General features: G+C 45.4%; 1 protein-coding gene across 1 annotated transcript in view; it reads right to left on the minus strand.

Moving 5' to 3' along the window:
* Positions 1 to 4,233: 4,233 nt before the first annotated feature.
* Positions 4,234 to 16,448, minus strand: part of LOC119974770 (eosinophil peroxidase-like) — a 62,221-nt gene continuing 50,006 nt past the window's right edge. Inside the window, exons 13-15 of the mRNA XM_038813986.1 lie at positions 14,733 to 14,938; positions 7,313 to 7,474; positions 4,234 to 6,160 (exon numbers count right to left, since the gene is read on the minus strand). Coding sequence (XP_038669914.1) covers positions 6,153 to 6,160; positions 7,313 to 7,474; positions 14,733 to 14,938 — 376 coding nt within the window. The 3' untranslated portion in view covers positions 4,234 to 6,152. The remainder of the gene's footprint in view (positions 6,161 to 7,312; positions 7,475 to 14,732; positions 14,939 to 16,448) is intronic.

Consider the following 16,448-nt stretch of genomic DNA (forward strand, 5'->3'; position numbering starts at 1 on the left):
TCCATCCACCCCCTGTGTTCCTTCATGCCCTTTTGAGTTCCTCTACCCACCATACCAAGCTATGGCATTTACATGCCCACTGACCCATTGTACATTGCTGAGGACCATTGAACCCCTTAGTGCAGAGTGCGATTTGTACTAAAACATTTTGAATAGAAGTAATTCACTGTTAACTTTCTCATATGCTTGAAAAAGAAACGTCTGGACACCAGATAAATGTTAATCATAGAACATAGAACAGTACAGCACAGAACAGGCCCTTCGGCCCTCGATGTTGTGCCGAGCCATGATCACCCTACTCAAACCCACGTATCCACCCTATACCCGTAACCCAACACCCCCCCCCCCCCTCCTTACTTTTTAGGACACTATGGGCAATTTAGCATTGGCCAATCCACCTAACCCGCACATCTTTGGACTGTGGGAGGAAACCGGAGCACCCGGAGAAAACCCACGCACACACGGGGGAGGACGTGCAGACTCCGCACAGACAGTGACCCAGCCGGGAATCGAACCTGGGACCCTGGAGCTGTGAAGCATTTATGCTAACCACCATGCTACCGTGTTGCCCTGGAATCATCTGGAAACTGATCCTATCCAACAATGTATTTACTACCTGTGAGGAAAAGGCTAAGACCATAAGATGTAAGAGCAGAAGTAGGCCATTCAGCCCATCAAGTCTGCTCTGACATTCAATGCAATCATGACTCATCTGATATGATAATCCTCAACTCCACTTTCCCGCTTTATCGCGATGACCCTTGATTCCCTTGCTGATTAAAAAACTGTCTATCTCAGCCTTGAACACACATAATGACCCAGCTCGCTGCAGTAAAGAATTCCACAGATTCCCTATCCTCTTGAGAGAGGAAATTCCTCCTTCATGGATGATCCCTTGCTCTTTGACTATGCTCCCTGGACTTAGTCTGTACCAAAAGGGGAAACAAGGGTAGAATGGGGTAAAGAAAGGAAAGCAAAAAGTTGCCCCTTTATTTTGCCCCGCAGTTCCTTGATTTTCCCTAAAATAAACCTCCTGTGGCCTAGTGGTATGCTCACTGAACTGATAATCCACTCACATAGAGCAATGCTCTGGGGTCCCAGGCTTGAATGCCTCCATAGTGGATGGTCAAATTTGAATTTGAAATTCAATAAAATTGTCCTGTGACAGGAATGGGTGAGCTGACTTATTTTTCCCTTTACCTTGTCCCTCAGTTTATTTGTTTTTTTTTTAAAATGTTCTTTGATTTGCCATACAGTAAACCTCCTGCAGCAGGCATGGGTGAGCTAATTGCTGACATGCCTCCATTTTAAACTTAACAGGATGAGATAACATCACTGGCAGCCCCCTGTCTCACAGAGTTGTGGCTCCCTCAAAACATGCATTGTGGACACTCACCCACCCAGCCCAGTACCCCAGGCTTCCTGGCTCAGTGCCAGGGTTCCTCAAGGTTTCACAGCCCCTTCAACTGTGGACTACATCCTCAGGGTGGGTGACACCTGTTCGTGGCTTTGTTGCCCTTTCATTGAAAATGTCCTTGCCTCCTTATTGGGCCAGGCCATGCCCCCCTCTCAAAATCATGCCACTGGTGGACCCACAAGACATCCTCCCACCCCCAGCTAGGGCACGATTTAGCGACCACATTGCTTCCGGCTGGGATCCGGGATGTGTGCCGGGTGAATAGCAGGAGAGGGTAAAATCGAGATTGTGCCGGGTGAGAACCATTTGCCGTTAAACCCGGCCTGTTCCCGAAGGCGAGTTCTGGAACAGGCCCAGAAATGGCGAGCTTTACATTGACCCACATTTGCATTCATTTCAATCTCATTAACGAGATTGAAGTCGAATGCAGCGACCTTACGGGAATTACCCAACTCCCCACTGGGAAGTCACGCTGGCGTTGTTTCGTACTCCTTTCCAAAAACAGGAACCTGGTGCAGTGGCTACTGAGGGGAAGTGAGGAGGTGAATCGCCATTTCCATTTTCTGGCATGGAGCTCAAGGGCACCGGAGGCCCCAGTGCTTTAAGGAGTGGGGCGGGGTGGGGGTGGGGTGGGGCAGTGGAGGGGATGCACCCAACATGGTGTTGGGCTCGGTCAGTGAGCTGAAAGGTTCCAGGTGTGGGGTTGACCCTGGGCTGGGCAGGCGAGGAACTTTGTGTCTGTTGGGCCTTCAAGCCATCTTTAAACTTCCCAACTTTAAAAGAGAATTTGCGTGGTTCATGGCTGGGGCAGGGGTCATGTCATACAATGGGCAGGGTTTTCCATTCATTCCTGCAGGTGGGATTGTCAGGTCCCGCTGTCGGCGTGCCGTTTCCATGGTTTCCATGGCTTCCCTGGCAGCAGAGAGTGCGAACAACAGTGTCAGGACCAGAAGGTCACAAATCATGTCCCTGGGGTGGGGGGGGGGGTATTGGGGGGGGGGGGGGAGCATTGGGGGGGGGGGGGGGGTATGGAGATGGGAGTAGATAATATAAAATCATTGCCAATGTTGTCTCCTGGACCAGTCACCAAGCAGGACCAAGGACGAATTTTCCAGCTGTCCCTGCGATTCGAATGAGTTTCTGAGCTGTTTTTTTTCACAATCTCAACAAACTAAATGGAGTAAGGTGGCTGATGGCGTAACCTTTAAGGTGTCACAATTAAATAGCACAAGCTAAACCTTTCCTGTTGGACATTTTTGTGAATACAAATCAAATCATATCTCCCAAGCCAGATAAATTGGGTTAACTTATTACAAATTACCATCTCTAAAGGGCAGGGAAAAGCAACAGGAAATGAGTGACACTCCGGTGAGAAACAACCATTCATGTGATTTTATTGTCAAATTTTCATACATTTGAGATTTCATTGAAAAGCAGATTTTGAAAGGACAATTTGAGCAACCCTCCTACATTGCTGACTTGCTAATTCTGAATCCATTCATTACAATAGCTCCTTTAAAATATGAATTCGACACATTACCAGATTTAATTTATACCATCTTCGCAAATTTAAACTCTTGTTAATAATTGGGTCCATTCATTACTGTACGAACAAATAATAATATGCATATTACAAAGCAGAAAGTTACAAGTCACCCGCATATGGAGTAAAAGGATCAATTGTCAGAGTTAGCGAAGGGTCTGTCTTGAAGAAACCAGTAACAACTTACAGTTGACGCAGTGTGAAGGGGCGGAACTGATTGTGGGGCCGAGAGAGTGAAGGGACTGGAGCTGCAGTCGTTCGTCTGGATTTTAAACTAATTGTTTACCTGACGATTGTTAATTTGTCACACCATAAAATGTCATCCTCTGTACTTCCAATTAATATAGTCTTTCGGTTATTGATGGGCATGAAGGAGAGTTCTCATTGGCCAAGAGCTGTCACAGGAAGTCATACAACTCCCTGACAAAACAACAGCTGGGAAGCTAATTGATAATAGGTCACAGCAGAACTGACAGATAATGGCCAACAATAAACAAGGTCAAATTAAAAGGTCCATGAGAGTAATTAACTCAAATAAGGGGGCGGCACAGTAGCATAGTGGTTAGCACTGTTGCATCACAGTGCCAAGGACACGGGTCCGATTCCGGCTTGGGTCACTTTCTGCGTGGAGTCTACACGTTCTCCTCGTGTCTGCATGGAAAGATGTGCTTGTTAGGTGAATTGGACATTCTCCCTCAGTGTATCCCAACAGGTACCGTAGTGTGGCGACTGGGGGATTTTCACAGTTACTTTATTGCAGCGTTAATGTAAGCCTACTTGTGACACTAATAAAGATTATAATAATTAAGAGCCTTTATTGTTCTAATGTTAAATTGCAGGTGGGATGTAAACCAATCCGATTGATTTTCTCTTCTCAATATTTGATGACAGAGGCCACTGTTTATGAAGAGACTCTGACTAGAGCAACCATCCATTGTGTCTTCAAATGAATATTAGATTTTCAATCTTGTAGAAATATGATCACCAGTAGATATTCTGACAGCCTTGAGATGGTTGTCATTGTCTATTAGAGAGCAATGAAATAATTCTATTTTAGAAATTGATGATTTAAGTGCAGTTTGTAATTGCCAGTATTCACCACCCAGGAAGTGCAACAACTCCTGTAAGGTGGATGAAAAAGTTAATGGACAGTAAATCATCTTCTTTGGAACTGCATTCTTAAGGGAATATTAACTTGTGTGTAAAGCAATCAGATTTGAAGAAATTAAAACAGATTTGGTTGAATTTGTAAAGTCTAGAGCTTGGCTCAGTTGAGGATTATCAATTTACCAAAGTGAAGACCTTTTGACATAAAATTAGAGGAACCAGTTGAGACAGATAATACAGAAAACTATTGAGAGAGCTGCTGAGTCACTGGGCAAACATGTGGCAAATGAGATTTAACTGTAAAAATGTTGGCATGACAAATGAAACAAGTCTGCAGTGAATGGAGTTGAATTGGCAGAAGAAGCTTTAGAAAAGAAGCTTGAGGAATTGCTATCCGATCACCTCCAACGTCTACTCCATGTGGTGCAGTCATTGAAAAAGCAACGCAATGTTGGAATATAGAACTTGAGTAGCAGGTAGAGAATTTGCAGATTATGCCGTGGCTCTACAATGCATTTGTCGGACTGTGCATGGAATATTGTGTTCAATCCTGCATTACAAAAGCACTCTCCTGTGCATTTGTTTATGAATTGAGGATATGAGTAGGCCATTAGGCCCATGTGCATTCTCCTTGATCCTTGTATGCTTTCATGCTGATGTGCCAACTTTCGCTTCCTTCCACCCCCTGAGAGAGGTAAAAGTTGAGGCATTCAGAGGGTGTGAAAAGAGGACAAACTGCGGGGGAATGATCAGAGACTTAAAATCTGCAGTCCAGAGAGAGAATGAACATGGGAAGGTCTCACTGAGAAATATCGCATTTTAATCTCTAAGATAAATTGATAGATATCATCTGAGTTTAAGTCACGAAAGCAGCACATTTAAGTACTGAGAAAGGTTTAAGAAGCATTGGAACAGGACAACTAATTTAGAACCATTTCCCATGCAGTGGAAGGGATTTTCTGGCCCTGCCATGATGGGGGATACAATGGGTCAGCCAACAGTCCATTGACTCTCAGTGGGACCGGAAGCTCTCAGTGGTGGGCGGGTCTGGTAAATTACATCCTAATAGGACCAAGCTGAGAACATTCAATATGCTGCTGGGCTGCACGATAGGAGAATTTGTGTTAACGAAATGGGTTTTAATAGGAAAGTTAAAATAGTAAAGGAATGGACAAATGGTGTGATTGTTACCATGTTGAATCATTGGCCTCAAAGGGACATTTTAAAGTGTAAAAGAAATCGGCTTCAAGTCAGTGCTTTAAGGAGTTAGAGAAAACTGGAAAGTGACTTGCCTGAGGTGCTACTCTTGATTATTCCTTTAACATTCCTTCAATGGGCCTGATATTACAGGGAGATAAAACAAATCAGAAGCAAAATGTCCAGAGGATGAATTGGGGGGATTGTGTTTTCTGTGTGGTTCATGTCTGAAATTGTATCTCAATTAGAAATAGTAATTGTGAAAATGTAACATGCAAATCTACTGATAATATCTCAGCTCTTATTGAATCACCCTGAAGGAGAGGAGTTTGAGACAGAGCCAGGTCACGAGATCAAACTTCTGAACTGAGTGGGTTTGTTCTACATATCAAACATGACCACGAGAAACTGCTTTTTTGTGGCAAAGATTACAGAAATGGCTCCTGTTTCCCAGCTCAGGTTTTAACCCAGGGTCTGATCTCTTTAACAGTAAGCTAACAAAGGAAACTTTTCAATTTGCAGATAGTAAAACGTCCCAGAAAATAACTGGAAGGCAATATTGTACCTCCCTCAAGCTCTGAGCCAAATTTGAACCACAGAATTTAGCTGAAGGATGGTGCATCCTGATAAAATATCATACCCATTTCCTCTGTCCAGAACTGCGTGACAATTCGCTTTGCAATGATATGAAAATAGATATACTCTGACAAGTGAATGTTCCATATTGATAATTGTAATATCCCTGACCCTTGAAGAATTCCCTTGTACATTGGATTGGTTTTCTTTGTGTTAGATTGGCTGTTTGAAGTTCTACGGAAAAGGCTGACGTCTCATATTAATGTTGTTCTGTTGGTCCATTGGCATCGAGTTTTCAGAAAGTTCCTTCCATTAGGATGCTGAAAGAATTGCAACAGTAGATCATCATGTTTTTCCGCATATTAGGATCTAAGATATACTTAACAATGCTGCCTCCATCATCGTTAACATTTACAGAAAGAGAAGAAATATGCGGATCAATGGGGGGCAGATTTGACAGGTAACCTGCTCTCAGAATTTGGAGCTCAGATGATGGAGGTGAATTTGATTTGATTTGATTTGATTTATTTTCACATGTCCCGAAGTACAGTGAAAAGTATTTTTCTGCGGCCGAGGGAACGTACACAGTACGTACATAGTAGACAAAAGAATAATCAACAGAGACCATTGACAAATGGAACATCGATAGTGATTGGTTACGGTGCAGAACAAGGGGCCAAACAAAGCAAACAAAGCAAATACATGAGCAAGAGCAGCATAGGGTGTCATGAATAGTGTTCTTAAGGGCAGCACGGTGGCCTAGTGGTTAGCACAACCGCCTCACGGCGCTGAGGTCCCAGGTTCGATCCCGGCTCTGGGTCACTGTCCATGTGGAGTTTGCACATTCTCCCCGTCTCTGCGTGGGTTTTGCCCCCACAACCCAAAAATGTGCAGAGTAGGTGGATTGGCCACACTAAATTGCCCCTTAATTGGAAAAAATAATTGGGTAATCTAAATTTATAAAAAAAAAAAAAAAAATGAATAGTGTTCTTACAGTGAACAGATCAGTCCGAGGGGGAGTCATTGAGGAGTCTTGTAGCTGTGGGGAAGAAGCTGTTCCCATGTCTGGATGCGCGAGTCTTCAGACTCCTGCACCTTCTGCCTGATGGAAGGGTCTGAAGGAAGGCAATGCCTGGGTGAGAGGGGTCTCTGATAATGCTGTCTGCCTTCCTGAGGCAGCGGGAGGTGTAGACAGAATCAATGGGAGGATGGCAAGCTTGTGTGATGCGTTGGGCTGAGTTCACCACACTCTGCGGTTTCTTGCGATCTTGGACCTAGCAGTTGCCATACCAAGCTGTGATGCAGCCGGATAGGATGCTCTCTATCGCACATCTGTAGATGTTTGTGAGAGTCGATGCAGACATGCCAAATTTCTTTAGAAAATTACCATTGTTGTATTTCTATTGAACCTTTTTCACTCTATGCCAACCAACGGCACTCGCTATTCCAAAGTGCTGGATTTCAGATCTTACCTGCACAGCCAGGTGGTTCAATGCTCCAATGTCCATTACTCAGACATTTAACCGTATCCCTTCCCACCAGCTTGAATCCGGACTCACAGGTGTATCTGACAGAGGATTTACAGATCGAGAAATGGCCGTGTTCCACAACAGGGACAGAGCCACAGGGGGTCACTGTAAAAGGTAAGAATAAACAGACACTAATTAGGAGAAAGAAAGCCTCCACTTAGGCATTCATGGAATGTGAGCGTCACTGGCAAGGCCATCATAAGAACTTATGAACATATGAACTAGGAGCAGGAATAGGCAATTCAGCCTCTCGAGCCAGCTCCGCCATTCAATACGATCATGGCTGATCTTCTCTCGGCCTTAACTCCACTTTCCTGCCCATTCTCCATAACCTTTCAACTCATTACGAATTAGACATCTGTCTATCTCCTCCTTAAATTTACCCAAAGTCCTGGCATCCACTGCACTCTGGTGTAGTGAATTCTACAGATTGACAACCCTTTTGAGAGAAATAATTTCTCCTCATCTGTTTCCCCTTATCCTAATCTCTCGATCTAGATTGTCCCACAAGAGGAAGCATTGCTCTACGTCTACTTTATCAAGAACTTTTATCATCTTATATACCTCAAATAGAGCTCCTTTCATTCTTCTAAACACAAGAGAGTACAGCCCTAAACGGCTCAATCTCTCTTAATAAGATAAACCCCATATCTCTGAAATCGATTTAGTGAATCTCCTATGAACTGCCTCTAATGCAACTGCATCCCTCCTCAAATAAGGGGACCAAAACCGTACACTGTACTTCAGGTGTGGTCTTACCAATGCCTTATACAGTTGCAGCAACACTTCCCTACTTTTATACCTTATCCCTATTATGGGTGCCTGTTCAGCTTTCAACAGTGGCTAAGAGACTGGACCCGAACCATAACTCTTTTAAGTTTTAAGATCGTGCGGAAAGATTGAATCGTTCTTGTAGTGATAATATAAGAAATAGTGCTTGGTTATTTTATAAACAGACTTTATTAAAAGAAAACAATATTTAAACTTTTAAAATTCAACCCTAACAATAACAGATTACATGTAGTTTCATAGCCTTAACACACTAGTTCCCATTAAACAACACGTCAATAGAAAATACAGCTCTCATGCCTCTTTCACAGGCAGACAAAGGCAACACTTGCAATTACAAAGCTATTTTTCTTCTAGTAGGAGTAGTCATTCTGAGCCATTTTTCCCAAGCCTGCCTCATTGGCAACTTTCATGACCTTCACGGTCTATTTCCAAAGCTTTCTCCCTGTACCTGTTCAAAGCAGGATTTTCTATCTCTCTCTCCAAGCTCCACCCAGCCCCTCACATAAAAGAACAGAGCCATGATATTGATATGCAAATAACCTCCCATTGATGGACAAAGAGGCTTTCAGACTCTGTAATGGGCTAATGGGCTGTAATGGTCAGACAAGAATGTCCAAAGGACAATGGATCTCGAGTGACACCCTCATTGAACCAGGCCATCCTGTGTATTTCCACTGAAGAGTTTAAGTCTGAATGGGACAATGTAACTCAGCCAGATGTGGCCTTAACCCTCTGACTCTGTGCCAGCAGGTATTTTTTACCCCTCAATATGTTTAACCCCGAAATTTCCTGATACATTGGGGTCTCATTTCTGGACCCAATTTCTGAATATCTCCCTTGCGTAACAATCCTTTAGCTATAAAGGCCAAAATTTAATTTGCCTTATTATTACCGATCAATGATGGTTTTTCTAAGTTCCTCCCTTTCTATTGCCTCTGCTATTGGAATGGTACTAGTGTCCTCCACCGTGAAATCAAGACAAAATATTGATTTAGCGTCGCAACTATTAACTCCCTGGTCTCACCCGCCAAGTGACCAACATTCACTTTAGCTACTCTCTTCCCTTTCATCTACTTACAGAGCCTTTGCTATCCTTTTTCATATTTTGCACCAGTTTTCTTTCAGAATTGACCTTTGCTCTTTTTTATAACATTTTTAGTAACCCTTTGTTGATCTTTAAAAGTTTCCCAATCTTCCACTGTCTTTTGCAATATGATGTGCCTTTGTTTTCTGTCTTTGTGTTATCTTTAACTTCCTTGCTTAGCCATAGATGTTTTTCTTCCCTTCTTACAGTCTTTCTTTTATTTTAATTGGGATAAATTGAATATCTTCTTAAACAATGGCCACTGCCCATCAACTGTCCTACCTTTAAGTCATCCTGCCTAGTTGATTATGGCCAAACCTGTCCTCACACCATGCCAACGTAATTACCTTTGTTTAACTCCAGAACGTAAGTGTGGGAATGGGGTGGAATTCTCCGCTCCCCACGTGGCATAGGAGAATCGCGGGAGGGCCCCCCGACATTTTACACCCCCCCCCCCGGCGCCCCCCGCGATTCTCCCCCCCCCCCCCCCGCCCTGCTCAGAAGAATCGCTGCTCGACGTTTTACACGGCGATTCTCCGACCCCGATGGGCCGAGCGGCCGGCCGTTCACCACCGTTTCACGACGCTGGCAAACACACCTGGTCGCTGCCATCGTGAAACGGGCGCCAGATTCCCGTTTGGGGCTTCTAGGGGGCTTGGGGCAAGAGCACCACGACTGTGCTCGGGAGGGGACAGGCCCGCGATCGGTGCCCACCGATCGTCGGGCCGGCGTCCAAATCGGACGCACTATTTCCCCTCCGCCGCCCCTACGGTATTGTGTGAAGCAAATAATGGCATGATGGGAAAACTAGTCAAGTCTTCTTGGTACAATTGAATTTAACATAAGACACAGATACAAAATACAGCCGAGGTCAACATGACCTGAGAACTGGGTGACTCTGAAATTCTAAGATAAGGCTTGTTCGTCATGAACCTAGAAGCAGTCTCAATAAATACCAAGCTGAAAAGCTGTCTCTTCCTGTTCGTAAACAAATTTGTCCCTTTCTTAAAACAAAGACAAGATAATGATATGAAATTCCATTCCGCTAAAGGTCAGCAAGGTGACGCCATTGTAACAATTATTACTTATGTTTTACTTTCGATTAAATTCCTGACCAAGTTGTATTCATGTTATCTTGATCCTATAATGTATAAAAATCGCCTTATTCTTCTGTAATATCGCAGACTTGGGACGGACTCAGCAGTTTGTAATTGACTGCCTTCCGATTTCAAGTCTCAGCCATTACTGCTAGCAGTCAGTTCTAATTCGTAAATAAAGTTCAGTTTTGCTTACCTAATGAATGCTGTTTGAATTTCTCTATCACAGTCAAGAAGCGGGAAAAATATTGAATACGACACCCGCAAGATCAAGCCGCCACGTCTTGCGGGGCGGCTGAGGGGAAAGACTGCCACCGAGCATGCGTGGGTTCGTGCTGTCAGCATCATGACGTCAGCCGTGCATGCGCGGGTTGGAGCCGGCCAACCTGCGCATGCGCAGCTGACGTCATTGGGCGTGCCAGCCGCATCATTCTTGGCGCGACGCCCCTGCGGCCAAGAGTTACGGAGCACTGCTCCCAGCCCCGCCGGGAGGGGAGAATAGGGGGCTAGGAGCGGTGCTCCGAGGCCGTCGTGAAACTCGGCCGAGTTCACGATGGCCCTCCCGATTTTTCCTGGGAGCGGAGAATTCTGCCCCTTTCTCGCCCTCTTCCTTTACCAGCAAAGCTACACTACCTCATTTACCTTTCTGACTATCTTTCCAAAGTACTGAGAACCCTTGGATATTTAATTCCCAGGCCTTGTCTCCTTGTAACCATGTCTCAGTAATTGCCACCAAATCAGTAATTGTCTCTATTTGTGCTGTTAACTCATTCATTTTGTTTCAAATGCCTCATGCATTCTGACACAAAACCCTTAAGTTTCTTCTATTAACTTTGATTTTCCAGACAACTGACCCCCCCCCCCCCCCCCCCCCGACTATTTAGTTAAAATCCCTACCTGTCACCCATATCTAATTATCCTTGAACTGAGTGGCTTTCTTGGCCATTTCTGAAGGCATTTAAGAGTCAATCACATTTCTATGGGTCTGGAGTCACAAGTAGACCAGATCAGGTAAGGATGGCAGATCTCCTTCCCGAAAGGACATTAGTGAACCAGGTGGGGTTTTACAACAATCGACGATACTTTATAGGTCACCATTACTGAGACTAGTTTTCAATTCAATATTCATTCATTGAATTTAAGTTGTACCGAGTGAGATTTGAACCTGTTCCCCCAGAGTATTTACCTGGGCCTCTGGATTACTAGCCCAGTGACATGTCATGCTACTGGGAGCATTTGAAGTTTCATGTACATAGAACCACAGAATTTAAAGTGCAGAAGGAGGCCATTTGGCCCATCGAGTCTGCACTGGCCCTTGGAAAGAGCACCTTACCCAAGCCCGCGCCTCCACCCGATCCACTTAACCCAGTAATCCCACCTAACCATTTTGGACACTAAGGGCAATTTATCATGGCCAATCCACCTAACCTGCACATCTTTGAACTGTGGGAGGAAACCGGAGCACCCGGAGGAAACCCACGCACACACGGGGAGAATGTGCAGACAGTGACCCAAGCTGGGAATCGAACTTGGGACCCTGGAGCTGTAAAGCAACTGTGCTAACCACCGTGCTATCATGCTGCCCTACATTACAGCACAACATTGAGACTAGAATGACAGAATCATACAATGGTTTCAGCACAGAAGGAGCCATTTGGCCACGGTGTCTGTGTGATTTGCTGAAAGAGCACATCACTCACTTTCCCCCCATGGCCCTGCAGATTCTCCCTTTTCGGATAATAATCAATTTCTCTTGCATTCCTCATTGACCCTGACCACGCTCTTAGGCAGAACATTACAGATCCAAACCACTCATTCCGTGTAAACATTTTTTTCTCATGTCACCATTGTTTATTTTGCTCCACCAACAGGAGCAGTTTATCTCCCTCTACTCTGCCCTATCTCTCATTATTTTGAAGGCCTCATTAAAACCTCCTCTCAACCTTCTCTTCTGCAAGGAGAACAATCCCAATTTCTCCAATCTATCTGCATAACTGAAATTCCTCATGAATTCCTTTTTCTCGTAAATCGTCTCTACACCCTTTCTGATGCCTTTACATAAAGAGGGGTGCCCAGTTGAGATCGGACCAATGTTTTTTTTTTACAGGTTTGACATAACTTCCTTCCTTTTAAACTCTATGCCCCGATTTACAAAGCCCATAAATTATTTGCCTTGTTAAGTCCTCACATGCCAAAGAAGGGACTGTGGGCAGGGAAAGCAGAACCCAAGACGGCCCCAATATTCTCCCCAGGTAGATTTACCCTTTGACACACAGCACATTTATTTTTGTTTTTAGTAGGTGCTTTTGTTTCTTATCTGGCCCAGCTCCAGAGTTTTCCTACAAAATTCAGCAGCGACCACCTCTCCCGCTGGCATGATTGAGGTTTTAATGGTTGCTGACTGGACTGGCAAATTCAGGTGCCCGTCTGCTGTGTTTCATTGGATGGTGCACCCACAGATGGCCAAGTAGGCGGGCCTCCAGTGATAAAATTGGCAAGCAGGTCCCACGGCCAGCAAGTGAGGGGGGCCCAGTTTTTGAACCCCAATGCCTCCTGTACGATCAGCCTCATGAGTTGATCGATGAGCGGGACAGGAAGTGGAGGAGCGTTTAAATTTCCTGCTCCTCAGGATATTACCCTCGACCCCATTGACCCCTCAGTTGATCCCTGAATGACGAGAGGAGATAGAACTTGCTGCATGAGACATGTTAGTGGTATAGGAAAACACTGTGAATGCTGGAATCTGAAAGAACAGAGAATTCTGGAAAAGCTCAAGCAGGTCTGGCAGCATCGCCGGGAAATAAAACTATGGGCTGGATTCTCCGGTCACCCCAGCCACCTGTTTCTCTGCAACGCACCATTCGCTGGTGGCGAGATTCTCTATTCCAGCCGCTAGTCAATTAGGATTTCCCATTGAAGCCACTCCGTGCCACCAGGAAACCTGTAAGTGGGGATGCCCAGCCGGTGGGAAGTGACAATCCCAATAGCTGCAGAATTCCGGTTCAGAGCTAATGGACAAAATTGCCCCCAAAAATGACTAAGGCTGGAATTCGTGTGACCCCCCACACACACCCAATCGCAGACATGGGCAACACCCCAAACCCTTGACCCTGGAGAGGCAAGCTTCGCCTCATCACTATATCTCTGTGTCACCACCCCCCACACCACTCAGGCATGAGGGTGACCCCGCCCCACCGCCGTCCATCTTCACAGCATTGGTGCATTCCCATCCCCCACCCCTACCCCCATCCCAAATGAACATAACTGCTATGGCATTTCTGAGGACCCCCACCTTTAAGGATCCCCTGTTTTCAGCCCTCTCCTCTCCCTATCAGACCCCCTCCCTTTCGCCCCACCTTTCAGGTCCCTCCATCATGCAAGCCCTTTCAGCATCTCCTTCATACCTCCCTTCAGGCCTACGCCCCTTTCTCCACCCCTTAATTCACTCCCCCCTTTTCATCGCCATGGCCATCCTCAGGACTCAGTCCTTGGCACCTGGGCATTGTCAACCTGGCACCCAGGCAGTGACAACTGCCCTGCCCTATCCCCGACTACCCTATGGCTTTAATGGCCTCCAAGCCCCTAAGCATGGTCATCGCGCCTGGTTTACTTTTTTGGAAACCAGTACTGATTCGCACTGGCTTCACGTTGCGCCAGTGGGGTTGCTGAATCCTGGGAGCTGGGAGACTCTGGCCTTGAATGGGCTGCACTTAAAGACAGGCTGAGTTTAAAGACTCATTTAAACATGTGCGTCAGGTTCACACCCACTGAGGGCATGATCCAGCTAGGGTCAAGCGCCGTGGGGCAGAAGCCAGCACAAACCCCATTTAGGGCTCTCCTGCTACTCTCCAGCATTGCAGCCAGAAAGCCAGGCCCAATATTTTGAGTTCATGTGACTAGAAATAAAGAGAGGGAAAATGTGTTGGATATTATACTATCGTTAGGAGAGACTGTAACACAGATGTAGCAACCTTCAGAACAAGTGATATATCCATTCAAAGGATCACCCTCCACCATTTCTGGATGACCATTTTGTGGAACATCTTCGCTCAGTCCACGAGCATGACCCCAACCTTCCTGTTGCTTGCCACTTTTAACTCAGCACCATGCTCTCAGACCCACATGTCTATCCTTGGCCTGCTCCAGTGAAGGCTGATGTAAAAAGGAGGAGTGGCATTGCATCTTCCATTTAAGTAGGTTACAGATGCTGGCAGAGCTAATGGGCTTTTTCCAGCATACTATGTTCTTGAAAACCTAATAAAGTTCAGAGTTAACTTTGGAGTGTCTCTTTGCTCTTTTCTTACACCAGCAAATTTGATTAGTTTGATATCGAAACATAAATTAATTTTAATATCAGCTTTAGGAAGGCTGGGCCCAGCCTTGATCCTACCTTGCGTATCCTCCCTCCAGGCACTCAGGTCTACCTTTGGTATCTGGTTGCAGCTTACATATCCTCGTGGGAATGTTTGCAATGTGAAAGCATTCCGAGGAACAGATTGAATCCCGGTGTTATCACAGATTATCCTGGACATGGAGATTTCAGCAAGAGCCCGACGTTGGCTAGCAGTAAAAATGTCTTTATTTTCCCACCAGAACCTGAAATACAATGAGAAACGTCATTGGTAATTCTCTGAAAAGATTTAACCCATTGACTGCAAATAGTCCAACTGCATTGCTGGGTATAGGAACTGGATAACAGGGAAGTCTGGGAGAAGGAAGGCATTTACTGACCCCCATAGAGAATGCTGGGAGGGGAGGGGAAAGATATACGTGACTCTCACATTCAGTAAGTTTATGATAAAGGGACTGAAGGTGGGATTATGACTTCCTTCAATTGAAGGAACAGGTTCAGTTTCCCAGTGCGAAGATAGGACTATATCCAGTAGTTATATTATTCATTAAGAGTGAGGAACTAATTGATGGGCAAATATACATCCTGGAGTGCCACCTTTTCCTGCAGTTATGTGCCAGGTAAAAATGCATCAGTTCAGCATCACATGGAGAATAGCAGGAAATACACTTGGTGATGCACCAGAATTTTGAGTCTAAAATATGCTTATTTGTAACTGATGGGAACCAGAAAACTTGACATTTATTTTCTGTAGGGGCCTGGAGACTATCTCCTTTCCTCTACCTCATGAAAGACAATTGGTGCATAGGTTTGTCTTACCTTTCTCTTTCGCCACCCAGTGCAACTGGGTGGAAAGTCAGTGGTGCCCAGAACACCCTCAGAATTGCTTTAGCATCCTATATGCACGATAGAATCGTGTTGCTATGCACCCAGTGCAGAGGCTTCCTCTTGATCTGACTCATCTGACTCATCCCTAGAGCATCTCGAAAACAAGGACTCCTACATCAGACTCCTATTTATTGACTACAGCTCCGCCTTCAACACCATAATCCCAGCCAAGCTCATATCAAAGCTCCAAAACCTAGGACTTGGCTCTCCACTCTGCAACTGGATCCTTGACTTTCTGACCAACAGACCACAGTCAGTAAGAATGAACACCAACACCTCCTCCACAATAGTCCTCAATACCGGTGCCCCGCAAGGCTGCGTACTTAGCCCCCTACTCTACTCCCTGTACACATACGACTGCATGGCAAAACTTGGTTCCAACTCCATCTACAAGTTTGCTGACGATACGACCATAGTGGGCCGGATCTCGAATAACGACGAGTCCGAATACAGGAGGGAGATAGAGAACCTAGTGGAGTGGTGTAACGCCAACAATCTCCCTCAATGCCAGCAAAACTAAAGAGCTGGTCATCGACTTCAGGAAGCAAAGTACTGTCAGCATCAACGGAGCCAAGGTGGAGATGGTGAGCAGTTTCAAATTCCTAGGGGTGCACATCACCAAAAATCTATCCTGGTCCACTCACGTCGACGCTATCACCAAGAAAGTACAACAGCGCCTATACTTCCTCAGGAAACTAAGGAAATTCGGCATGTCCACATTAACCCTTACCAACTTTTACAGATGCACTAGAGAAAGCATCCTATCGGGCTGCATCACAGCCTGGTATGGCAACTGCTCGGCCCAGGACCGCAAGGAACTTCAGAGAGTCGTGAATACCGCCCAGTCCATCACACGAACCTGCCTCC

Source organism: Scyliorhinus canicula, chromosome 12, assembly GCF_902713615.1.
Source record: "Scyliorhinus canicula chromosome 12, sScyCan1.1, whole genome shotgun sequence".
Lineage (NCBI taxonomy): Eukaryota > Metazoa > Chordata > Chondrichthyes > Carcharhiniformes > Scyliorhinidae > Scyliorhinus > Scyliorhinus canicula.